At 46.4% G+C, this 26,569-nt stretch overlaps 1 protein-coding gene across 4 annotated transcripts in view; it reads right to left on the reverse strand.

The window, feature by feature from the left end:
- LRP8 (LDL receptor related protein 8) overlaps positions 1 to 26,569 on the reverse strand; it is a 195,928-nt gene that overhangs the window by 22,930 nt on the left and 146,429 nt on the right. For 2 of the 4 annotated variants that reach the window (XM_083510073.1, XM_083510071.1), the window contains 3 exons: positions 16,410 to 16,778; positions 8,327 to 8,449; positions 7,850 to 7,972 (listed from right to left, as the gene is read on the reverse strand). In XM_083510073.1, the coding sequence (XP_083366199.1) occupies positions 7,850 to 7,972; positions 8,327 to 8,449; positions 16,410 to 16,778 (615 nt within the window). The remainder of the gene's footprint in view (positions 1 to 7,849; positions 7,973 to 8,326; positions 8,450 to 16,409; positions 16,779 to 26,569) is intronic. The other 2 variants (XM_083510074.1, XM_083510072.1) reach the window with 1 other exon arrangement.

A 26,569-nucleotide genomic window follows, 5' to 3' on the forward strand; every position in this document is an offset into this window, starting at 1 on the left:
ACGTGGAGCTCTTCTCCAACCCTTCTGTGCTTGTCTGCTTGTACCTTGTATGCGTGCTTGGCCAGCTCCAGGTGGCGCCTCAGCTGATCGTGGACTTCCTGCAGCTCCGACGCGAACGCATCTGCTGTCTGCGGCTCCCCCTCCCCCATTCTTTCCAGTCCCGGGAAGGTTCTGGGGTGCCTCCCGTTGTTGGCGAAGAACGGCGTGACCCCCGTGGACACGTGCTTCGTGTTGTTGTAGGCGAACTCGGCAAGCGGCAGGTAATCCACCCACGTCGCAGGCTGTTGATTTGCATAACATCTCAGGTACTGCTGCATGATGGCATTGACCCGCTCTGCTTGCCCGTTGGTCTGCGGGTGTCTCGCCGACGCCAGGTTGATCTTGACGTTCAGGAAGCCCATCAGCTTCTGCCAGAAATTCGAGATGAACTGCCGCCCCCGGTCGGACAGAATAGACCGTGGCAGACCGTGAACCTTGAACACGTGGTCTATGAACAGTTTGGCGGTTTGCTCCGCCGTGGCCACCTTAGCACACGGAATGAAATGCGCCATCTTGGAAAACAGGTCCACCACCACCAGCACTGCCGTCTTGCCCCTTGAGCTGGGCAGATCCGTGACAAAGTCCAGGGCCACCCTTTCCCAAGGTTCGACCGGAGTTTGCAGCGGTTCCAACAGTCCGGCCGGCGGTTTGTGCACTGGTTTGGCCCTCTGGCAGGTGTCACACCTCGCCACGTAGTCTGCGACCTCCCCTCTCATTCCAGGCCACCAGAAATCCCTGGCTACTAATTCCACCGTCTTCTCCTTGCCAAAGTGCCCGGCCGTGGGCGCGTCGTGCAGCTGCTGCAGCACCTTGGCTCGAAGTTCGTCTCCCGGCACGTAGATGGCCCCTTTACGGATGAGCAATCCATCTCTTAGCTGGAAACCGTCGGCCGCTGCCTTGCCCCTTTGCACCTCTGCCATCTTTGCTTGTGCGAAGGAGTCCCCCTGCAACGCTCGTCGCACCGCCTCTAGGTCCACGGTCGCCGCGGCGCACGCCCACACTGTTGGTGCGAAGATGTGCATGGCGGCCGCTGGTGTTGCGTCCTCCAGATACTGTGGCTTACGGGAGAGAGCGTCTGCCATGATGTTGGTGTCCCCCGGGACATACGCTATTCGGAAGTCGAAGTTCGCAAAGAACTCAGCCCAACGTATCTGCCTCTGGTTCAGGAACTGTGCCGTGCGCCAGTGCTCTAGATTCTTGTGGTCCGTGCAAACCTGCACCGTGTGCTTGGCGCCGATCAGAAAGTGCCCCCACGCCTTGAACGCTGCGTGAATGGCCAGCAACTCCCTGTCCCATATGGTGTAGTTCTGCTCGGACTTGCTGAGCTTCCTGGAGTAAAACGCTCCCGGTCGCCACACCCCCTGCGGGTCTTTCTGCAGCAGGACCGCCCCCACGGCTCTGTCCGAGGCGTCTGTCTCCACCCTCATCGGCTTGCTGGGGTTGACATGAAGCAGCTGCTCTTCCGACGCGAAGAGACGCTTGAGTGCCTGAAAGGACTGCTCCGCCTGCTCTGTCCAAATGAACTTCTTTTTCTTGGAGCTAAGCGTGTCAGTGATGGCCGCCGTCTGCATCGCGAAGCCCTTGATAAACTTGCGATAGAAGTTCGCAAAGCCGACAAACCGTTGGACCTCCTTCCGGTTGCGCGGGCTCTTCCAATCCAACACCGCTCGAACCTTGGCGCTGTCCATGGCGAGCCCCTTGTCAGACAGCTTGTAGCCCAGAAAATCCACCTCCGGCACGTCAAATTGGCACTTCTCCAGCTTGGCGTAGAGCCTATGTTGCTTTAGCCTGCTCAGCACTTCCTTGACGTGTTTGTCATGCTCCTGCTGCGACTCCGAAAAGATCAGGATGTCATCTAAGAAACAGACGCACGTCTTGTAGAGAAGTCCCGCCAACACGTGATGCATAAATGCTTGAAAAACGTGGGAGCCATTTTGCAATCCAAAAGGCATAACTCTATATTCGTAGGTCCCCAGTGGCGTGAACATGGCTGTCTTCCACTCATCACCCTCCCGCATGCGAATGAGGTTGTACGCCCCCCGCAGGTCCAACTTGGTGAACACTCTGCCCTTCCGTACCTTTGCGAGGAGGTCGTCAATTCGGGGCATGGGGAAGTCCGATGGCCTAGTCACACTGTTCAAAATCCTGTAATCCACTACGAGTCTCTTTTGGGGCGTGTCCCGCTTCTTAACAAAGAATACGGGACTGCCCCCCACTGCCCTGGACTCCCGGATGAAGCCGCGCTGCAAATTATGATCAATGAACTCCTTGAGTTCTTGCAGTTCGTCCTCTGACATGGAATACAGTTTCCCTTTAGGCAGCGCCGCCCCCGGCAGCAGGTCAATTTTGCAGTCATATGGTCTGTGAGGGGGTAGCCTGTCTGCCTCCTTCTCGCAGAAAACTTCCAAAAATTCAGCGTACTTGTGGGGAATCGCTTGCAGCGTGCCTAGCAACAGCTGTGACTCCTCTTCCTCTCCTTCCTGCCTGGGCACGATGCAGTGTTCAGCACAAAAGGAAGAGCCGAAGGTCAGCTGCCTCTGGTACCAAGCCATCGTTGGGCTGTGCTTGTCCAGCCAACTCATGCCCAATACAATGGGCGTGTCAGATAGTTGAGTGACGTTGAAGCTGATGATTTCTCTGTGATTCCCAAGTCGCATCACCATTGGTGGCGTCTGCTTCACCACTTGCCCCCCGAGCAGCTCCCTGCCATCCACCGTGACAACCTGCAGGGGCAGTGTGGCCGGCAGCAACTGCACAGCGTGCCTGTCGACAAAGTCCTGCCCTATAAAGTCCGCATTGCTGCCTGAGTCAATGGTGATTGGCACGTCCATGGTGATTCCATTGGGCAGCTGGAGAGATGCTGTGAGCCTCACTACTGGTTTGGGCGGGAGGGGGTTCACGGGCTGTAAAATCTCTGGGGACTGCGTCACTAACACGTCTGGCTGGGCCCCAGTGCCTCTTCCTCCAGCCAGACAGCGTCGTTTCCCTGCTGTGGTCCTCCTTGCTGCGTTGCTGCAGTCACCATTGCTGAGGCTGCAGTGAGCTTGTGGGGCCTCTGGGGACACTCTTTTGCCATATGCCCTGGCTCCTCACAGACGTAACACTTCCTGTTCCCTCTAGGAGGCTTCGCTTTCACTGCTGCCGGTGCTAGGGCTCTGGTTGCTGACTGAGCCCTTGCACCTCCAACCTCCATAGGTTCGGCTCCTCCTCCTGGCGGAGGCGTGGATTGCGCCCGCGCTGCTTCTCTGGGAAGGAAGGAGGGGCCCCCGGCTGGTTCGCGCCCTCCACGCCCTTCGTCCCTGCTCCACGGACGTCCTTCCAGCCTCACCCCCACTGCCAGTGCCCTCTGAACGACCTCCTGGGTGGTTCGGGGTCTCTCCCCCCTCGCGATCTCATCTTTAATCGAGTTGTGCAGCCCCTCCCAAAAGAGGTCTCTTACAGGAGCCGAATCTCTGTCCCATTCCAGGGCACTGACCAAGGCGAAAAAGCGGGCATGATACTGCCTGACGCTGGCCCTCCCTTGTCTCAGCCCATGCACCTCCTTCCGTGCAAGATCCACGTCAATACTTGATAAAAAACACCCATCCATCGCTTTAATAAAGGCATCTGCATTCTGGAGCGCCGGATCCTTATCTCTCCATAAATTGCGTAGCCATGCTTTCGCATCCCCATGCAAATGGGACATGATGAACCCCACTCTCTCTTGTTCATCTCTAAAGTCTTTATGCAGCAGTTGCAGTGCGCACAGTACGTCGGCTCTAAAGTTGGGATACTGTTGCAGGTTCCCATCGAAGTGAGAGACCAGCCCGCCTGTCCGTCTCGCCAACCCAATTCCCTCCTGCCGGGGTGTCTGCTTTGTCAGCACGTCTAACCTGACCTGGAGATCCCTGCAGGCGGCAGCTGCTTCCTCCTCTCTCTTCCTGGATGCGAGAGCCTCGGCATTCAGTTGTGCCACTGCTTTTCTGAGTTCCTCTATCTGCTGCTCAGCCGTCATGTCGTCTGCCGTTCGTGAGCTCGCTAGTAGGCACCTGTTTCTCTCCCCTCCTCGAGGCTGTAGATGCCCACAATCGTGTGACGGAGCTTACTGTCAGAGCTGCTTGAAGATCCTAGCTCACAGAGGATCACGCTAGCCAGCGATCATTAAGTAAAAGTCTTTATTGAATCACAGTTTCCATTCTCACGCTGCTGCGCGCAACTCTACGTCTAGTAGCTAGGTCGGCGAAGCTCCGTCTGAGTCTCCGCCCCGTGTGCACCAACTTAATATCCTAGCCTTGCTCCACCTTTTCCGCCTGACTGTCCTCCTCTGGGTCCCTCTACCCCCCGGGGCTTCTTTCTTCCGGGATTCTTCTGACGCTGACCCGGACCCTCCTGTCTCCTTGCGCCGGGCTTTAGGACCTGGCTCTCTTTCGGGGCTGCTTACTGCGCCGCCTTCCTCTGCATTTGAACTTGGCGCGCGCGCCCAACCTTCCACTTTCCTCTTAACCGTTTCTTCGCTCCCCGATGGAGGTGTGGCCACTCCTGACTCATGCCCTCCCTCCTGTGGTGAGCTGCCAGCGCTTCCCCCCTGGCTCCCTTCCTCTTCCCTGCTTCCTGGCGGTGACGCTGGTCCCGATTTCCAGCTGCTCTCCCCTGAGTCCCCTCTGGCTCTATCTTCCTGGGGTGCCCCCCTAGACTCCCCCCTTGCCCTGGCCACTGGTGCTCCTTTCTGTGAATCCTCTGATTCACTGGAAAGACTCGGAGATCTCGGGTCGTCGTCATCACTCATCTTTTCTTCTGCCTCCTCCCCTTCGCTCTCTGTTTCCTCCCTTGCCCGTGCCTCTGCTCCTAAACCCCTGACAGGTACTTTGGATGAGCATTACTACCTGGCCATCCAGAACCACAAGCAAATCCAATAATACCCCCCAAATACCCCTGACACAATTCAGAACAGATGGTACAATTGCTAAGCCATCTCTGACTTTTTTGGACTGAGAGCTTCAGCTTGTCAAGCTTCAGCTTGAGCCAGTGTGGTGTAGTGGTTAAGAGTGGTGGACTCGTAATCTAGTGAACCAGGTTCACTTCCCTGCTCCTCCACATGCAGCTGCTAGGTGACCTTGGGCCAGTCACATTTCTCCGAAGTCTCTCAGCCTCACTCACCTCACAGAGTGTTTGTTGTGGGGGAGGAAGGGAAAGGAGAATGTTAGCCGCTTTGAGACTCCTTAGGGTAGTGATAAAGCGGGATATCAAATCGAAACTCTTCTTCTTCTCACCCAGCCCAACAGCAGGGGTATGGAACTGAGGTGGTGTCCAGCTACCACCACCTCTGACCATTGGCCATGCCAGCGAGGGCAGATGGAAACCGGAATCCAACAAGGGTCCCAATTCCTGCACTAAGGTACGGTAATCCTTACCAAAGCCAAATAAGGCAGACTTGCTCTTGCCCAGAAACTGGGGTAAAACGCTGAAACCATGGGGCCAAGGCACAGAGGAATGTTCTACACAGCACCTTATCATTGATGCTAAATAAATAATAAATAACCAGAGCCTTCAAGATGTCACAAAAACAAACAGTCATGTATGGTACCAGCAGTAAAAACAGCCATAATGGTAAGATTCAGTCTGTTCAATCCCCTTCTTGACAATGTATTCAGAGAGAATCTGATTCTGTTCGTGGCCAAGAGCGTATTCAGCAGCATTAACAGTTCAGTCATGTCCACATCAATAAGAATAGCTTTGTTTGATCATCCTAGAAAGAGATCTTATACTTTCTCTGCTCTAAGGGAACCCGCTATTCTGAATTCATGATCACTTGTCAATAAAAAAACATGCCAAAAGAGACAACTCTGTTGGTGAATATTATTCAGTCAGTACATATTTGGCTTATTTAATGACGTGATCAGGATTCTGCTATTTTTGAATACACCTCCATGTCACAGATAACTGAATTATTCCTATACCTTAATGACATTTGCCCAGCGCCTCATCACTCAGAGCTTTTATAATGAGTTTACGTGATACATTTTTATGGAAAGAATCAGCTGCTGTTCTTCCATGGAGGCCTTTTCTTATAAACACACCCCTGCTGAGTGCAATCAAAATAAAGGCAAATTTTAAGTGAGGATGCATTTGCACTGTCCCATTCAGGCACTTACCCAGGTGCCAACACCTCTCACATGGCGTGGGAGAAGGTAAGCCTCCTGCCCCTAACAACTTCATGCATATCAGTGATGCCCATGTAGGTATATGCTGTTGTGGATGCCTGACTTGTGTGGTCCTTAGGAAAGAGTAGTGGGGCTTGTGTAATTAATGCCCTGTGTGGAACTGTGTGTGACATTATCTGTGGACTGGAGAGTGTGGCATGTTTGCCCACTTCTCTACCACGTGTATGCTGTCACTACCTGGGTGCACATCTGAAGCAACATCATGGGAGGGGTGTTTCCAGCTACCCCACCCCTTGCCCTTGGAAGTTTTCTAAGAAGCTGCAGCAGGAGAGGGACACTGAACAACATCACAGGAGGGGTGTTCCTAGGACTAAGGTGAAGCTCAGGACCGCACTTTTTTTGCTACTGGATGCTGCATAAGTAACCCAGAGGTCGGCAAACTAAGGCTCGTGGGCCGGATCAGGCCCAATTGCCCTCTGGATCTGGCCCATGGACGGTCCTGGAACCGCCACTTGGATCGGCATGATCATTCGGACTGCGCCATTTTTTTCTGCAATTGTTTTTGAGCACCATTCCCCACCCACCCACCGTGGTGGTGCCTCCCTCCCTCCTCCTGGCTTCTCCCTGCCCTGCGGAGGAAGGGAGCTGGGCTTTGATTGGTGCCAGCAGCCAGCCAATCCGAAGCCTCACCACCCACGCACTGAGACATGGCTCAGACTCGCCACCTGCCCGCCAGCCTCTCCGTCCATGGCTGCACTATGGGCATTGTGATGGGCGCATTGTGATGGTAGCGTCGCGGCACTTCGGCTGGAGCTTGGCACGCCTGCTGGCCCCATGTCTGTCACCCAGGAAAGCGGCAGGCAGAGCCTCGGAGGAGGTAGGAAAGGGAGGAGAGGGGTTGGGGGAGAGAGGGAAGCCCCCATCCACTGTGTGCGTTGTGTGTGCACGCAGTCTGGCCCGCCACTGAGGGGCTGTGAACCAGCCCCCTCCTAAAAAAGTTTGCTCACCCCTGTAGTAACCATATTATATTTATGGTATTGAAATGTATTTTTTCGGGTATGTTCTTATATTTGCTATTGTTTTGCTACATTATTCCTATGCCAATGTTTTGCTATATTATTGTGAAATTGTTTTTGTAGTGTTTGTCTGAAATGCATTCCTGTTTTCTTTCTTGTAACCAGTGTTGAGCATGATTTCGTTTGGGCAAAAAAGGCATACAAATAAAATGTATGGAAGAATGAATTGAGCCTGTGTGTTGACTTCACGCCACCCATTTATAAGACCTAACTGTAAGAGAAATGTGAACATTCACATAAACCTTGTCTTATACTTTACGATAGCTACAACAAATAATTAGCATCAGCAAGAGGTCAGGAGACGAGGGAAATTCATATCATGTGTGAGTTCAAACCTCTTTGCAATCAACCTGGATTTATTTCCTGATGTGACAGGGCATTTCCTCAGAACAATGCCCGGCCTATGACTCAAGCTATTAGATTCCAGTTCCTTTTGTACCCATGCAATAGACACACAAACAAGGTGGGCAGAAAAACTACATTAGGCACATCACCAGCAGCCATATGCCCCTGTTGTGACGGCCCTAAGCAGACAGAGGATGTGAGGGATTGTTAAAACAGGAGGACAAAATAAAGAAGAGTAGTGTACTGTACCACATGCTTTCAGGGGCTCGTCAGACCAGTCCCTGCAGTCCCTGTGCGAATCGCACACCTTGACTTCCTCTATGCACTCTCCACTCTTACACTGAAACTTGGTGGGATTCTCGCACGCCGCTTCTGTTGCGTCAGGCAAGGGAGGGAAAGCAGACGATGTTAGATTAGGCACGTGAAAATGAAGAAAGGACATAAAGATGCAAGAGGAGGAAATTTAGAAGAAATGGGATGGGATTAGGCAATGGGGTATTTAGCTGCAACATGTGACAAAAGCAAAGCCTACTAAAGTTTTTTTTTTTGGGGGGGGGGAGGGTATTTCCCTGAGGAAGCCTCATTGCTGAGTGGTCGAGAAGTTCACAGTGAGGAGCAGCTGAGTCGTGAAAAATGGACTAGATGCCATCTCTAGCATCTATGTGAGCCTTTCCAGAGCAACGGTTTCTGCTATACCCCATACACCTACCGTTAGATTGCACCTACCGTTAACGCAGCCAGCCTCATCACTGTTGTCAGGGCAGTCATGCACTTTGTTGCACTGTTTGGCTCCATGGATGCAAGTCCCATCACCACACTGGAACTCATCAGGGCTGCAGGTCACCAGAGCTTGGGGGGGAAAAGGAATAAAAATTAACACACTTCTGAGTATTTTGACACACGTTTTCTGCCTCTGTGTTAATGCTGTTTTTAAAACAGATTGTGATTTTATTGTAATTTATTCTATCTTCTTATTACAGTGGTACCTCTAGTTACCAACTTAATTCGTTCCAGAGGTCCGTTCTTAACCTGAAACTGTTCTTAACCCGAGGCGTGCTTTTGCTAATGGGGCCTCTTGCTGCTGCTGCACTGCCGGCACACGATTTTCATTCTCATCCTGGGGCAAAGTTCTCAACTTGAGGTAACTCTTCCAGGTTAGCGGAGTTTGTAACCTGAAGCGTTTGTAACCTGAGGCGTTTGTAACTTGAGGTACCACTGTACTTTGTGAGTTGCCTTGGATAGACTAGTCCTAAAGAGCAGGACTTAAATAAACGAAAACTTAAATAAAGCAAAATAAACAGTTCTGTTTCTAGCGGTAGTCTCTGGGTTCTGGAATTCATTGCCATTTGACCTCTGGAAAGCTACTGCACTCCCATCCGTTGGAAAGGACCTAAAGTAATTATTTTCTTCAGGTAACCAATATCTGAATCATATTTTTATTGCTGCACTGTTATTAGAAAAGGAACAGTTAGAGGAATTGTGTTTTTATATTTTGGGCTGAGTGGGTGCTTTTTTATTATTGCTCGTCATTTGGCGCTGTGAGCGATTTGTAGAAATTATCTTGTATTTCACATTGCTGTTTATATTTTTTATTCTTTTGAAGTTTCTTCTAAGGGGATTGGCACCATTGCTCAGCACACTAGAATTCAGTGAGGCATACATGGGGAGAGGGACTTGCCCAATTCTGACCTCACAGCCATTCAGTTATGGAGGTTAGGCTGAAAGAGGGTGAATAGCCCAGGGCCACTCAGTGAGCTTCATAGCTGAGCATTGATTTTCTTTCATTACTTTCTCCTCATTCAATTTTCAATGCAAACAAAAATACATACATACTTATACTGGGATGTTGGGGACAGATTCATAAATAAATACATATCTAAAAGAAGAAAATTCTTAAAAGTTCACCAGTGTGAGAAAAGAGAGGCTGTGAAAAAACAAACTGTCAACTGAACAGGAAGTGAGTGGTGAAATGTTATAAATCATTTTTTAAAATCCTTGTGCAGGTACATATAAGAGAAAGGGGGGTCTAAAACACCATCAAAAATTATCAGTGTCACCCCCCAAAAAAGCATTCCAAATATAGACATATTCTACTGAGGAAGTCTGAATTGTCTTTTTAAAACGTCCAATACTCTATTCAGTACATTAACTCTCCTTATGGTCTTGACCAGTTTCTTGCTGGGAATGGTTTTCTCAGTAGGCCTTGCTGTCGACAACAGTTCCTTCTACCATGGGGATATCTTCTTCTGTCCTAGCTGCTTCCAATCCCTTTTATTCTGGACCTTTTTGCTCAGCAAGCTTAATTGTCTCTATCATTTCAAAAAAAACTGTCAGTAAAAAGCAGCAACAACGAAGGTTTTAGAGGGTGCAAAACAGCAACCTCCGAGCTGAATTTCAAAGCTTACAGCTGCCGCAGTGTCCCTGAATAAACCTATCTCAAAGCACTCATTTGAGTGCCTCCTCTTTGGGGAATTGCATCCTTATCCTAAATGACAGAAAATCACTGCCATTGAGTTGCTGGAGCAATATGACACAGACACTAATTCATGTGATCCAAGAGCCTCCCGGCAGAATCTCTGCGGCAATTTCGCAAACTGTCCCGGAGATCAGAAATTATGGCTCCTCAATACCCTGGGGCACAGCAAGGAGGCAACAAGCAACAAGCACAGCAGGCACCATAAGGCATGATAACATGATATGGTACAATCCCCCATGCTGGACATACACACAACAGGGACTCAAGATCACTATGTTGAACCATGCTCTGGCAAGGAGAACTGTTTGAACAATGCTTTATAGTGCTTCTGTTTGTCCTTAGTAAGTTACAAATGCCTCCCAACTCTCCAAAGTGTCAAAACATGCAAAAGTGTCTTTGTTGAAAGTCAGATGTGGGAGTACACCAAGGTTTCCACTCTGTGCTGCCTGTTAGCACATCCTTTAAAAAGGGCTTTGTGTAATTATCCTATGGGGATTCTTTTTAGATCCAGCAACATGCGGCAGAAAGCACCAGAAAAAGTGGATGTTGTGTTGCGAGGCACTGTCCTGAACATGTCTGGTATTTTTTATTCCAAAAGGCACATTTTACAGGTTTACCTTCCGACATATGGTACATTGGGGGACTGCAGTTTTATCACTGTGTTTCGGATAGGACACCTACTGTCAAGCACAGCCCTCTTCAACTTAAGCCACGTTGGCCTCATTGAAGTCAATGGGACTAAGCTAATTCAACGAAAAATCAACAATTCAAATATTTTGAAAATTGCCACCTTGGGATCTGAGCAGCCATAGATCCAAGCTGGTTCTTATTTGTCCATGACAGCCTGTTAACAATCCATTTAGCCTGCTAATGTGAAGCAATATGGAAACACAAAAAAATAAGGCAGGTTGAAAACATAGACGGATGGGACAATGCAGCGTCGTTCTTCACTAACTTGAATCACAGAATGCAAATGCTTGAAGGGTTTGGTGATGAGGTTGTTCTCCTGCTCTATCAGCCAGAAAAACCTACCCGCCAAACGGCTTAGGGCTTCTGATGCCAGCTGGTAAAATGTGCCATATGGAGGCATTTGGAGTAATTAGTCCAAAGTTGCACGTGAAAATTTGTAGCACAAATGGGAACTGTGAAGAATGCACCTGTACGGGGTTATTTCCAGTGGCTTGCCACACTCATTAAGCATATCAGACCTGCTGCAAGCCCTGCACTGCTCATATTCAATCCATGCTGATCTCCTGCCTGTCTCCTTATGGCTATGTCATTAATAGCTGAGACACTCTTTATATTACATTTCATATTGTTCAAACGTAAATGGATTGTATGTCATATGCATAATTTTAAAGGCATGCATGTCTTTAGGGATACTTTGAGTTGCCTTATTCTGAGGGTCTATCTAGATCAGTAGTCATTCTCCAGCTATCCCAAGCAAAGGCCTCTTTCAGTACCATCACCTCAGATTATTTTGCAGGAGATGCCACACACTGTGCTCTGTCACTAAGCACATTTTAAGGGATTTAAAAAAATATTTAATACTTCTACAGAAACAAGAAATATCACCCACCGAAGCAAACCTTTTCTATTTTTTGGTTCATCTGCTCATCTCCCTTTTTGTTTGTCTGCCAAAGCATTTTTACTATTTATCATAATTAACACATAGCCAGTGCTTTCATTCTTTCAAAGTAATTACAGCAACAAGTGAAAGAACCTGGCCTCAGGACAGATTCAGTTTTAATTCCTGACATCCCTCTATTACGTACACTACAAAGAAGTGTAGTGGGACCAGAGCAGACCTTGTAATGTCAATGTTTTTAAAGGGAATTTTGAACTTTACACAATAAATATGATGGGAAGAATTCAGTATTGCACTAAAGCAAACATTATGCCAGCTCAAGCATTTCTGTTTGCCCAGCAGAACAACCTCCTCAATGCGCAATTCTGGGAGTCCTCAGGGAGAGGAAAGGGGGAAAGTCCCTTTGTGTTAGCAGGTGCCTTTGTGCTTGCTTCCACTTCTACTAGGTTGAACAAGGTCCACAGTATTGGAATGTGTACATGGGAGTAAATCTCCAGGAAGAAAAAAAATCACTGTGGCCTGCTTCAGGCCTGACGGTCTTTGCCCAACAAACCATGGTTTATATGGTTTGTTGGGCCAGGGATGTGCTGCATGCCTGTGGCTTCCTCTCCTCTCTCTTGTGCCTTAATTCAATACTCTCTGTATTATGTTCACATTTGAAAACTGTGGTTTGAACGCTATGTATACACCAGAATAGCAAGCCACACTCAAACTGTGGTTTGACCATTCCCTGCAAACAAAGATCAATTCGTGATTTATCAGCTCAATGTCACAGAAAACTGTGGTTTTAACAAACCAGAAGGTATTGAATTAAGGCATGCAAAAAAAGCGAAAAGGAAAGAGAGGAGAGAACATGCAGGCAGAAGGCTTGTTTCTAGCCTACGTCAAAACAAACTCTACCTCTCTTTTAAATCGGAACCAGTGAAGGCAGTGAAGGTCCTGTGCATAGGTGCCGACTCCATGGGGCCTGAGGGGGCCCGAGCCCCCTCAAAAATTCGTTTGGGGGGCTCTGCCCCCCCAATAATCTCGGGTGCCCCTCCAGCAGAGCGCCACCGCCGCCCCTCCCCCAGCCCAAAATGCACAGGGTCGGCCTGCATGCCTCTTGCCCTCCCTCCCGAGCAAAAGCTCCACCCAATTTCCTTCGGAGCTGATTAATAGGCGCAGCACGCTCTTCCCTATTCGCTCACGAGGAGGCGGCGCCACTTTATCTGCATATTCATGAGCTTATTTATTATTCATGAGCTTTCGCGGGCTCCCCCAATAGTTTTTATAAGTCGGCGCCCCTTGTCCTGTGTGAGTGCCCGGAGGCGGTTGGAGGATGGATGGTGGCTAATGGATTGAGGTTGAATCCTGACAAGACAGAAGTACTGTTTTGGGGGGACAGGGAGCGGGTTGGTGTGGGGGATTCCCTGGTCTTGAATGGGGTAACTGTGCCCCTGAAGGACCAGGTGCGCAGCCTGGGAGTCATTTTGGACTCACAGCTGTCCATGGAGGCGCAGGTCAAATCTGTATCCAGGGCAGCTGTCTATCAGCTCCATCTGGTATGCAGGCTGAGACCCTACTTGCCCGTGGACTGTCTCGCCTGAATGGTGCATGCTGTAGTTATCTCCCACTTGGACTATTGCAATGTGCTCTACGTGGGGCTACCTTTGAAGGTGACCCGGAAACTGCAGTTAATCCAGAATGCGGCAGCTAGACTGGTGACTGGGAGTGGCCACTGAGACCATATATCACTGGTCCTGAAAGACCTACATTGCTCCCAGTACGTTTCTGAGCACAATTCAAAGTGATGGTGCTGACCTTTAAAGCCCTAAATGGCCTCGGCCCAGTATACCTGAAGGAGCATCTCCACCCCCCATCGTTCTGCCCGGACACTGAGGTCCAGTGCCAAGGGCCTTCTAGCGGTTCCCTCACTGCAAGAAGCAAAGCTACAGGGAACCAGGCAGAGGGCCTTCTTGGTAGTGGCGGCGACCCTGTGGAATGCCCTCCCACCAGATGTCAAAGAGATAAACAACTACCTGACATTTAGAAGACATCTGAAGGCAGCCCTGATTAGGGAAATTTTTTATGTGTGGCATTTTAATGTATTTTTAATATTTGTTAGAAGCCGCCCAGAGTGGCTGGGGAGACCCAGCCAGATGGGTGGGGTACAAATAAATAAATTATTATTATTATTATTATTAATGATGATGATGATGATGATGTTTGTCTCCAGGACATCAACATGACACACATTGGATAAGACATCGTCTTACTGATCCGAACAAGCTATTAAAAACAAAAAAGGATGGAAGGAAGAAGAAAATTCTAGGCTGTTCCTGTTAAGATTCCTTGCCACAATATAGGAAAGAGGTGTCACGAAAGCAAGATGGAAGACAAAGATTGGATGGGAAAAATAAGTGGTATATGCAGGAGCCCAAAGGGAGATTTTTAAACCAGAGTTAAATTCCTGAAGGCAGGCATTGCTTAGTTATTGGACTTATTCATATAATATCCAGTGATTTTCCCTATAGTTTTGTATGTAAATTGAAAGAGGCTTTCTAAAGGGAACGAAAATATTCAGCCCTCACAGATGGCCATTCGTCAGCCATCCTGCTTACACGTAGCTGTTAAATGTAAATATTTCATGTCATTCATGTGTCACAATTATGAATATTTCAGTGAAACATTTTCTCCATTTCCTTCTCTCTCTCCCACAGTCATTGGGTGAATGACCAGCTTAAGCTTTTTAGCATCTGAAAAATGGATGAAACATCCCCAAACATTGCAGCAATCTGTGGAAGGCACAAAGCTAACTGGAGAGAAATCCATTATTCAGTAACTTGGGGCCGTGAACACCTTGATGACTTCTGTGAGAGGAGCTTCTATTTTAGCATGCAAAACTTATGCAGCTGTAGATAGCAGTGTTTCTTCAATAGTCTCAGTTCGGGAGCAGAAAAGTATACTGCAAATGCCTTTCTATGGATAGCCTTAACAGAATTAACTAGCCCATCAACTCTGACTGGTTACCCAACTGCCAGGAGAAATGTTATACAGAAGCCAGCAGCATTATCACTTTGCCTAGAACTGTTGCTCATGAATTTAAGGGCTAATATGTAATTCGATAAATAAGGGTATAGATTACTATTATTATACAGTGGTACCTTGGTTGTTGAACTTGTTCCCAGAGTCCGTTCAACTCCCAGAACTGTTTGAAAACCAAGGCACGGCTTCCAATTGACTGTAGGAACTTCCTGCACCCAATCAGAAGCCATGGAAGCTGTGTTGGACGTTCGGTTTCCGAAAAACGTTCACAAACTGAAACACTCACTTTTCGGGTTTGCAGTATTCAGGAGCTGATTTGTTTGGGAGCCAAGCTGTTTGGCAACCAAAGTACCACTGTACTATATACATACAAAGAAAATGGAAATAATAGTAATTGCAAAACAGTAGCGGAAATACCCCAAATGGTACCCACTCTGGAAGAATGGCAGATGAAGGTGATTGACTACATGGAATTGGCAGAAATGACTGGCAGAATCCGAGACCAGGGAGAAGAGTTGGTGAAAGAAGACTGGAAGAAATTTAAAGACTATTTACAGAAATATTGTAAAATTGATGAATGTTAGAAGGGGTTTCCAGCTGTAATGCTTTAGGAGATACGAAAAAAAAAAGGTTTACAAATGGGTAAAAGCTTAATGGTAAGGATTTGCTGAACTAACAAATTGAAGTGGAATACAAAGAAGGGAGGTATGAGGAGGTCTGGGGAAATAAGTGTAAGGAAGATATGTTATGGAAAATTATTTGTTTTTTAATTGTTTTTATGTTGTATTTTGTTTCTTTTTATTTTTCATTTTCATTGTTATATTTTAAAAACTTCAATAAATATCTTTGGGGGGAAAAAAGGAAATACCCCAAATGGGTATAATCCTACAGATTGTATAAAGAAAATGTAAAAAGGAAAAAGATGGTGAGAATATTAACATTTCAAGGAAATAATTTATAAAAAGGGAAATCTGAAGCAGGTTCTATCTAAAATACATGCTTTTCTGAAACTGCTGAAGTCACATTTGGGTACAAATTGTATGTATTTAGCTGTGTGTGTGTGTGTGCGCGCGTGCACGCGTACACACACACAGTAATAAAGTTTGCTTTTTAAAATATAACATGTTGCTCTTGGGAGCCTGTGGGCTCATTTCTACCATAATAATTTAGCTATCATGGGGCTGGACTTCAGAATTTTTATCTTGAAATAATAACCCGGAGTTTGAGCAACACTATTTTCCTGATTATGTTGGGTGATTCACAGGTCAGGATGGAACAGAAACCTAATCCCCTAATGACACCTTATCTTGAGATAAAAGATGCATGAAAGAAGAGCCCTGGCTTGGCTTGGTGGTGGCAGCTCTTCTGCAACTGTTATACAGCTCAAGCTAATGGATTTTAGCTAATGGATCCTTGAAGAAAGAATTTGGGAATTTTGGGGCCTGGTTCGGGTGACTGCACAGTCAGCTTTGGGTAACCTGTTCCTTCAACTTCAACCTCCGATTTACTGATTCACATGTAATCATGAAAGGCTGCAGTTCTATGCATCTCTGGGAGTAAGACCCTCTGAACTCAGTGAGATGTTACCTCCAAGTAAGCATGCATAGGGCTGGATTGCAAGGGCAATCACTTTAGGATAGATGGCCGTTGACATGCCCACAAAAATACCCCATGAGAAGGCTAACTCCCCATGTGCCCTTCAATGCCCCGTGGACACTTACGACAATCTTGCTCATCCGACTTGTCTTTGCAGTCCTCATCTCCATCACATTTCCAGTTCAGATGGATGCATTCTCCATTGCCGCACCGGAACTCGTGAGCTGCACAGGTGCTTGTGGCTTGCGGCTTGGCTTTGAAGCCACACTTCTCCGTTGACTCATCGGAATGGTCCTCACAATCAGGCTGATTGTCACAGACCCAGATCTCTGGGATGCACAGGCTGTTATTGCACTGGAACTCGTTGGGGTTGCAGGTGAGGGGTGGGCACTTCCTCTCATCACTGCCATCACCACAGTCATCGTCACCATCACAGACAAAAATTGTAGCTATGCAGGTCTTGTTGCTGCACTGGAACTCAGTAGGGGAACAGACTGTGGAATAAAAGCAAAAGAGGCGAGTTAGGAGAGCTCAAGCCTACCCAACAGACATAGTCTTCCATATTTTCAGCGTTTCAGCCTTTTTCCAAAGAGCCACCCAAATCTCTTTTTGTTTCCTATTTCCCAATGGGGGTGGGGATTAACATGCATTTTTATTGCATGCACATGTGTGCATTTTTATCACTATTGCCTCCTACTCTTCCATTCTGATGCTTCCACTTGCTCCTCATTGAAAGAAATAAGAGAGATTGCTCTTGCTATCCTCATTCTTATCCACTACCACCAAGGGCACAGCTATACATCTCTATTTCAGGGACTGGAAGGTCCACACAGTGCATCTGATATAGCTTATATTACTGCACCAACACCAACCCGATTCATAATGGTAACTACAGAGCCAAAAGGTGCACAGCTTGCATGGCCTGCTTCCTGCTCATCAGCAGAGAGAGCGCCAGGGGGGAAATTAGCTACCTGTCTTTCCCAGGGATACTTCATGCATTCCTGATTGTGTGCTACAGGGCTGAACAAAGAAGAAGTGGATGAGTCGCAAAGATGGCAAACAAATCGATAAGGGGTATTCAGTTTACTCCAGGTGATCAGAAGGGTCATAAAATATATCTTGAATACTCGACTAAGGAAAGGTTCATTTTAATACTTCTCTCCTTGCTGGTGCCTGCTAACCCAACAAGAACCCAAAAGGGATGGTGTGTCCTGTGCCATCTTTATGTCTGTAGTGAGTGCAAGAGTGTCAAGGGGCTGGGGGAGAAGAGGGGCCTTTAGCTGCGTAATGCAATATGCAACTAGGAACTCAAGAAGTTGCCCCTGCAATGTGCATTCTCCCCACCCCCAAGGGAGCATCAAGAGGGGGAGAACACTTCAGTCTCATTTGCTCATGCTCGCTCTTCAAAATGCATGCAAATGGGAAAATGGCTTGTTGTCTAGCATTGAGGCTGAGCTAAAGGAAAAACTATAAAACAGTGAGAGGGAACAACTGTAGAAATTTGGAGGGGGAAAAGAGCAAATCAGTTGCATAGAAAGGCTGGAGATCAGCATTGCAGCCAGTTGGGGAGGCCAGATATCAGAATGCCCCAGTTAAAGACCAGGGAATGACTCAAGTGCGTGCAGGCTTGTTATCTGCACTACAGTATACTCTGCTCTGGCTCTTCATGAGTGCCAATTTCATTCCCCTCCAAACGTAAGTAGATTTCTGAATTTCACAGCATGTCTTGTTTTGAACACATTAAGAGGTATGCATAGGGCAAATGCTCAGTGAGGTACGCAGGGATTTAGCTTCTGAGTTGCACTGATAAGCCCCTTTGCAACACAGTGAAATTTTCCCCTGGAAGTCACCGTGTGGCATTTGCATACAAATGAGAGTTTTCTGAGCTATAAAGTTGGGATTGATATTTTTCTCTCTCCTCCAATCTCTGCATGCCTGATTCAAAGTTGAACCAGAGGAAGTAGTTCAAATTAAAACTTCCAGGTGCCCTAGGGGCAGGGAACTAATGGTCACTTAGATTAGCAAAAGCAAATTCACCCCCCCCCCATCAAGAGCTACCATTGAAAACTCTTAATTGTGTCTAATTTGTTTTGCTATTAAGACACACTCACACACCTCTGCTTCAGCACTTTCAAGGATCCATAGGGAAATGATTACTTTTACAAGTTATGCAACATGAAACATCATTCTTGGAAACAAGTTCTTTTAATTGGCGCAAGAGGGCATTTTATTGTTAACAGTTGAAGTTAACCTGTACCATTCCAGTGAGATCCCACACAGCTTACTAGTAGCTGAGATAATAACAATATGGAGGAGGGGGGTTAAGCTGGAGGAGGCTGTTAAGAACCCCCCACAACTGGTCCACTGGTCTTTATTTATGCCAAGGTATCTAATTAGCTGCAAGCCTCAATTCTAAATTTCTTTCCTTGTTTCATTTGCAGCATCAGGTGGCTTGTGCCCAAAGTCTGTGATATGCAACTTAACTGCAGGATGGAGGTACACAGAATTGGGTCAAACTGTACATAGAAGAGTTTATGAAACATGCCTGTTTGACTTTAAGGCAGGGGGTGGGTTAATGTTTTATATAAAAAGCAGTAGAAGAGGAGAGTGAAGCCCGCACCCTCCTCCTACTTCACTTTACCATACTCTGCTGCTTTATACTCATAGAAATCATAGAATTGTGGAGTTGGAAGGGACCCTAAGGGTCATCTAGTCCAAGCCACTTCAATGCAGGAATATGCAGGGGATCAAACTTGCAACCTTGGCATCATCAGCACCATGCTCTAACCAACTGAGCTAACTGCTTCTGCCAAGCTTCGCTCCAATGCCAGAAGTGAGTCAGCAGGGAAAGAATAGCTTAAAACAGTAGAGTGCAGTGTGCTAAGGCACAGGACAGGAGTGGTGTGACAAAGGCCGACCCTGAATCTCTTTAAGTTCCCCATTACAGCTAAAAGCTGCCAAGTCACCTAATTCCCACCACTTATGAAAACACAACTGGAGACTTCCTTTGAAATACTGAGAAAAGACTTGGCACTTTCCTTTTTAATTAACACCTTGACCACCCCAGTTCCCAAAAGGTGTTTTGGCCTGCTGCTGGATTCTACAGGGCAAGAATTGCCTGACCACAGAAAGCTCCAAGTGACCAACTTGCTCAAATAGAGGTTGAGAGTAGACTGAGCCTTTTTAAGCCTCAGCCTCAAGACTTCCTCTCCTGGGCTCTGCCCCCTTGTCAGGAGCTTCAGGGGGCCAACCCTCTGGCTTGAAGACAGGCACTCCCTCCCTCCTCCATTCCTTAGCCTACCACCTGGTACACTCCCTGCACCACTGGGCTTGGCATGTGCTGTGAGATCCTCAGGAGCAGGGGAAGACACCTGTAAGCCCTGGCTTTTGCCCACAGGCCCTGGTGGTACACGAAGCTCTTTTGGAGGCTCCTGTGTGCTTGAGTGAAAAGCAGCCTTGCTCAGCCTAATGCCCAGGCCCATGGCTGAAGGATGCTAAAGAAAACTGGGCACTTTCCCCTCACCTCTGTTGTGATTGTAGGCTGAGCTTAAAGACAACAGCATTGCAGCAGCTTTGCACCAACTAGGTCAGGAGTAGAGGAAGGCTTTGGCAACAGTTCCACAAACCTACCGTATTTTTCTCTCTATAAGACGCACCAGACCACAAGACGCACCTAGTATTTGGAGGAGGAAAACAAGAAAAAAATATTCTGAATCTCAGAAGCCAAAACAGCAAGAGGGATCGCTGCGCAGGGAAAGCAGCAATCCCTCTTGCTGTTCTAGCTTCTGTGATAGCCTGTGCAGCCTGCATTCGCTCCATAAGACGCACACACATTTCCCCTTACTTTTTAGGAGGGAAAAAGTGAGTCTTATAGAGCAAAAATTACGGTATTTACACTGATGGGGGCTCCTTGTGTTTTTGTAGGGGGATCAGAGATACTTTGGGGGTTGCTCATGCATTCCAAGATTGAGCCTGATGGTTTTGGAACTGCAATCCTGAATTATCAAGTTGCTGTGAAATCGCTCCTCAATCCTATAAACAAGTCCACATGGGCTACATAGTATGTAATTCAGTCTCCTATACAAAGGGATGTGTGACTTACCTTAATGCCAGTCCTTCTGGTGCTTATTTCAAACTGCCAGAAGTCTAAGATTTCAGAACTTCATGATCATGCAGACATGATCCAACCCATGACCATCGTAGCTAACACTTTCCTACAGCCAGAGAGTGACCATCTCTCCCTTCGCTTCCCCCAAGTACCCTGTACTTAATTGGCACTTTCAACTGACCTATTCATCTTGCTTAATAGCTCAACAGCAGCCCTCTTGGATCACTAGCCTCATTCCCTTATTAGATAATAATTTACGGTAGCAAGGATAAAAGCTTTCCTGAAAAGTTCAAAGAGTTGTGATAAACGTGAAAGATGCAGTGACTGTACGCTGCTAATGTAGCACTCCAGGTTGCATAGAGGAAATTGCCTTTGTAGATTTCATTTGAGTGGATTACAAATCAATGAGCAAAGTTTGCATAAGCACCCCTCCTTTTTTTTGGCCGGGCTGATGCAATTTATAAACTTCAGCTGTGAATTTATTTCTCTTTCCTGTGGGTCTAACAAGCATTTCTTTCTTTCTTTCTTCATTAGCTCATCTCCGCCCTTCCTTCTGCTTGTATACCTTTTCTCTGTCTATTGAAATCTGCCAAACATGCAAATAAGACCATTCCACACATATGCACAAAAATGACCCTCCACCAGCAGCTGATACAAATTAATATAATGCTTCTTCCTCGTCTCCTCTGTGCCTGCTTATGGACCTATGTGTTCTCACATCAAAGGCCATCTCAAATAACCAATGGATGCAATGCTAAATGATCATAAATAAGATGTGCTGGCTTTAACAGAAGCCATCTGTTTACTTTCTTTGATTTTGCTATTGTTACAGTACGATATGGATTTCTTTTTAGTTTTGTTCTTCAAGGTTCCAAGAAAGAGCTGCTGCAATTGCAGTTGAAGAAGCCACTTAAAGAGCTCTCAAAAGTAATCTTCAGGATCCTAGATACCAAGGAAAGTTGTACCAGGAGCATTAAAATGAGAGCAGTAAACATAATGCAGCCTTACTTTCCCTACATCTTCCTCTAAAAAGAAAGAAAAGTGTGGAGTGGGGTAGAAGAGAGAAAGAGAGATGGAGAAGCATATTTATTCATCTATAGACCAATATATATCTTATGACCAAATGCCCCCATACATGTTTTGTTCACTAGAAAACTGAAATGATGCAGTTAAGAAGAGTATATTATGAAAACTGGCATAATGCACCTCATTTCCTACAGTTATTTGTCTGTGTGTATGTGGAGGGGGGAAATGGAAGGAAAGAAAAAAAGCAGTGACTCAATAGGTATGTAAGGGCATTAAGCTGTCTCTTGCATTCTTTTCCTTAAGAGTGCTTTATAATAAAAGAAGGGACAAGCAAAAAAAGCTTCTCCAACTGCAAATTTCCATACAAGTGCTTTGACTGAATGGTTAGCTGCTGCCATAGTCAGATCATTAACCCTGGGTAGAACAATACTGGGAAAATAGCTCCAGAAGAGATGTTAGGTATATTGCTACTTGAGACGGAAAGTCCAAAGAGTGCCACTCCTAATTTGACAAAATTACCATACTTTAATGTAGGGATGGGCGAACTATGGTCCGACTGCCACATGTGACTTAATTTCAAAAGCCCTTTGCAAGGGATCAGCTCAGACTGCTAGCAAGAGAGATCTGTTTCTCTGTTTCTCTCCTTGCAAACCACTGGGAGGAAAGGAAGGAGGAGGAGGGGAGAAAAGGGTGTCAAAAAGAGAGGGGAAAGGGGGTGTCAGAGTGAGGAGGGGGATCCTGCTCACTTTTGACTCAATTACTGGCAAGTCACCCCTGAAAGATGACCTCTGAGAGACTGTAGGACTTAAGAGAGGGGAGGGGAAACTCTCCTTCAACGGCATCCCCAGTCTACTACCTGAGATGACTACATCTCTATGGGTTGTGGTAATAAACCCTTGGGGTTCTTCAGTTGGGTTTCTTAAGTGTGAGAAATGTTTAGAGAGTTCATATCAAGTTTCAAAGTTTATAAACTGCTATAAATGTCTTACTTTTGTTTTTAGTTGACTAACTGTAGCCAGTTTAACCAATTAACTGGTAAATCAATCAACCCATTTATATACATGCCACAGCACTTTTAGGCTATGTAATAAAGGTAACAATTTTCCTCACAAATATCACAGGTAAAGGTATTGTTGTGAAAACAACTTTTCCCAAAATAGTTTCCGAGGCAGTGGTGCGTTTCAGGCAAGTTCTTGTCAATCTGCCAATCAAAAAATGGCCCACCAGGTTACTTAATGCACTTTACCCCTCAATACAACAAGTGCAGCATTACAACCAATTAGCATTCCCAGTATGTTCAGTTTGTACTGAATTGCTTTGGTATGTGCCCATTTATTCTCCAGTCTGGATGAAATTTGTCAGCTAAACTAGCAATTTCGCAACAGCTTCCCCAGAAACAAATGAGGTTGTGCGTGTAATTGACTATTAGCTCACATATTTGGTACATGGCATGGCATGTTGAAACAGCTAATATTATTTGTCACATAATAAAACATGGTCCAGTGATATGAACTGTGGCAGGAAAACATATTCCTGAAATGCATAGAGTAAAAATTTTGGAACAATTTCCCTGGAAACACTTTGGATGCAAAAGAACCATTACTCATTTTGAAAATGAACTGGATCAAATCAATGGCTGATGAAGGCTAGTCTGGTACCGCAGAATGGCTCCACTGGAATCAGTAAAGAACGCTTCACTGCCACATAACCTTCTACAGTGGTGCCTCGCAAGACGAAATTAATTCGTTCCGCAAGTTTTTTCTTCTTGCGGGTTTTTCGTCTTGCGAAGCACGGTTTCCCATAGGAATGCATTGAAAATCAATTAATGCGTTCCTAGGGAAACCGCTTGCCAGGCTGGCGGTGCGGAGAAGGGCTTTTCTCCGCACCGCAAGCCTTCAGGACAGGTACGGGAACAGAGGGGAAGGGGCGCAGCGCTTTCCCTCTGTTCCCGGGGCTTGCGTGGGAGGAGGGTTTTTCCTCCCCACCGCCAACATTCAGAACAGCATTCTGAATGTTGGCGGTGGGAAGGAAAACCCTCCTCCCACCCCAAGTCTTCAGGAAAGCCATCCGATGCCGGGCGGCGGGAGAAGGCTTTCCCCCTCCCCCTCCCGGCATCGGAGCTTCGTCCCGATGCCGCGCGGCGGGGGGGGGACGTTCCCCCTCCGCCGCCGGGCATCGGGGCTTCGTCCCGATGCCGCGCGGCGGGAGGAGAAGTTCCCCCTCCGCCGCCCGGCATTGGGGCTTCGTCCCGATGCCGCGCGGCGGGGGGAGACGTTCCCCCTCCGCCGCCCGGCATCGGGGCTTCGTCCCGATGCCGCGCGGCGGCGGGAGGCTTTCCCCCTCCGCCGCCCGGCATCGGAGCTTCGTTCCGAAGCCGGCGGCGGGAGGAGGTCCGAGGACAGTGGGGAAGACGCGCTGCGCTTCCCCGCTGTCCCTGAGATTTCCCTATGGGCTGTCGTCTTGCGAAGCAAGCCCATAGGGAAATTCGTTTTGCGAAGCGCCTCCAAAACGGAAAACCCTTTCGTCTAGCGGGTTTTCCGTCTTGCGAGGCGTTCGTCTTGCGGGGTACCACTGTATTAGCTATTTTGTGCTTCTTGTTCCAAAGTACTGGAGTTATCCAGAAGTGGAATGGAAAGCAGGACATGAGCTAAAGGTGTTAGGGCCAAGGAAGGAGCTTTCATTTCATGCTCTGGCCAACCTATCTGAATGCAAGAAGGACTTTTTCAAGTTAGACAGACTACTATTAACAAAGCTACTGTAGCAGCCAGTGTGGCATTGTAAAACTGCCTTAAAAAGAGTAGTTATTGAAGGTTTGAGTGTAAATTTTAAAAAGTTGTATTGTTATGATCTTTAAAAAAATGAATTAATGAAAAACAGGCCAGTTTTGAATTATATAAACAAAGTAATGACACATTTTTATAATGAATATATAGGTGCACAATCTTTGAAAAATGCTATCCTCCCATAACCAAATGATACACATTTTGGATTTCAAATTCTCAAGCAGATAAAGGCCCTGGAAATAAGCATGCCCTGGAAACCCATCTATCAGAGCAGAAACTCCCTCCCAACTTCTACGCTCACGGTCAACTTCTGAGTCAATGAGCAGAATAAGAATAATCTAAGCTGATCAAAAGGAATAAGAAAAGCTTGCTTCATTCAGTAAGAGAACCTTGCAGCTACAACGACTGAGACACAGACTCCCAGCAGTGCAACTCTACTGAATAATGATGTATAAGGCACTGTTCCTAGTACAAGTAAGTGGGGTCATCGCCCCATAAAACTTCTACATCCGCTAATTTAATTCTCTTGATGGGAATTCTCCACTAGGGCAGAGATGAAGACTGCTGCATTTCAAGGCCTAAATATCCCCAGTATTTAGCACATTTTGTCATTAACTCCACTGAAGCAAAGAGGAAAAGAATCAGGAGAAAGCTGGAGTTTGGCACATCAAATTTTACCCATAAAAGGCTGGGACAGGTGGAGAAAAAGGCCCGTGGGAAGGAGTGGAAGGAAAACAGGAGACATTATGAAGAAATTATCTTCAAAAATAGTTTTCAAGTAAAATACAAGGTAATGGGCTCTTCAGTTAGTACTTCCAACTAAATATGACAGTCTGATGCTAAACATTATAGCAATACATATCTCATTATCTGAACTTATGCCTAGTGGAGACTGGAATAGCCCCTTGGCTCTCTTCCAAGCCATTAGAGCAAAATGTTTCTTCCAAATTCCCCCATTTCATTATTTTGTCACAGTCAAAGAACACAGAAGAATCTAAAAGGAACACAGAGATGGAAACAATAATAGTTGCAGGTTTATCAAGTGTAAGTCTTTGATAAATAATATAAGGCAGGAAAGAATACTACACCATTGATTTTACATGCTGTTTAACTACTGGACAGCTGGAAGGATTAATGCTGTGCATTATGCCCTGGCTATTCAGAAATAAAAACATAGTGTGCCAGCTGCTACTTTATCACTGCTTAAGGTATTAGAGCTCCTTAGAAAGCAGGAGAAATTGTTCTTTAGTTACTACCTCATCTCATATTCAGATTTATCCTGCAGGTTCACAACAAAGAGGCAAAAAATAAAATAAAATAGTCTCTGTGGTTGCCTGTAATCACACACTCACAAACAGAAACGAGGGTGCTTTTGGCATGAACATATTAGCTGTTTGTCATAGTTAAATGCAAAGCAGTGCATTCATGGAGCATTCAGCCTGATGCTTAAATTGGGCAAATAATTTTTCTTTGCACATTATGAGAGCAACCTCGCTTGCCAAAGAACGGGGACACAGGTGCTCTTGTTTCTCTTGCACAGAGAAGTCCTCCATATGACTCTCTTTAATGTGAAATGGAGCGACTGGGTTGAGGGAGGTGCAGAAGCAGAAAAGTAGAACCTTGGACCTCCAGGAAGGCTTGGAGCAAGTTACTGTTCTTTCATCCCAGTTATTCAAAATAGGAAATAGGCTTATTGGGAAGGTAAATGATGGCTGCTTCACCATGCAAAATTTGGTATGTGGAAGTCACTTTTAGGTAGGCAGGAAAGGCCATAGATCTTACATATAGTTCATTGTGTGTGTGTGTGTGTGTGTGTGTGTGTGTGTGTGTGTTGGTATTTTGCCAAGGCATTTTACCACAATGTACACTTGTGGAGAAACAGATTCAAGTGCATTTATCCAATTTGACAATCTACACAGCAGAGTCACGCTGCTTAGAAAAATGGAATTGACTACTATGTGGGAAATTTTCATCTTGTGTGTTGCGGCCCTTAGAGTAAGACTTATAATCCACTTTGTATACTAATACAGTAGTGCATTATAGAGATTGTAGAAAAAATAAATAAATCCTAGAATTGTAGAGTTGGAAGGGACCGTGAGGATCATCTAGTCCAACCTCCTACGGACTGAGCTATCCTGCAGGCTAAATCGTGGAAGAAGATACACTTCCACTCATCCATAAATCTGTCACAGAGGATGTACCCATGTTGTGATAAAATAATAAAAACCCTACTACCAAAAGAACAAAAAAAATTCCTATGAAAGATTTTTCTGCTTCTCAGAGACAAAACAAGTAAGCTTTGAAAGATCCAATATGCTTTGAAGTTAGGAAGCTGGGCAGGGCAACTCCAGAGAAGTCACTCATGGCA

The sequence above is a fragment of the Podarcis liolepis genome, assembly GCF_965112155.1.
Source record: "Podarcis liolepis genome assembly, chromosome: 6".
Classification (NCBI taxonomy): domain Eukaryota; kingdom Metazoa; phylum Chordata; class Lepidosauria; order Squamata; family Lacertidae; genus Podarcis; species Podarcis liolepis.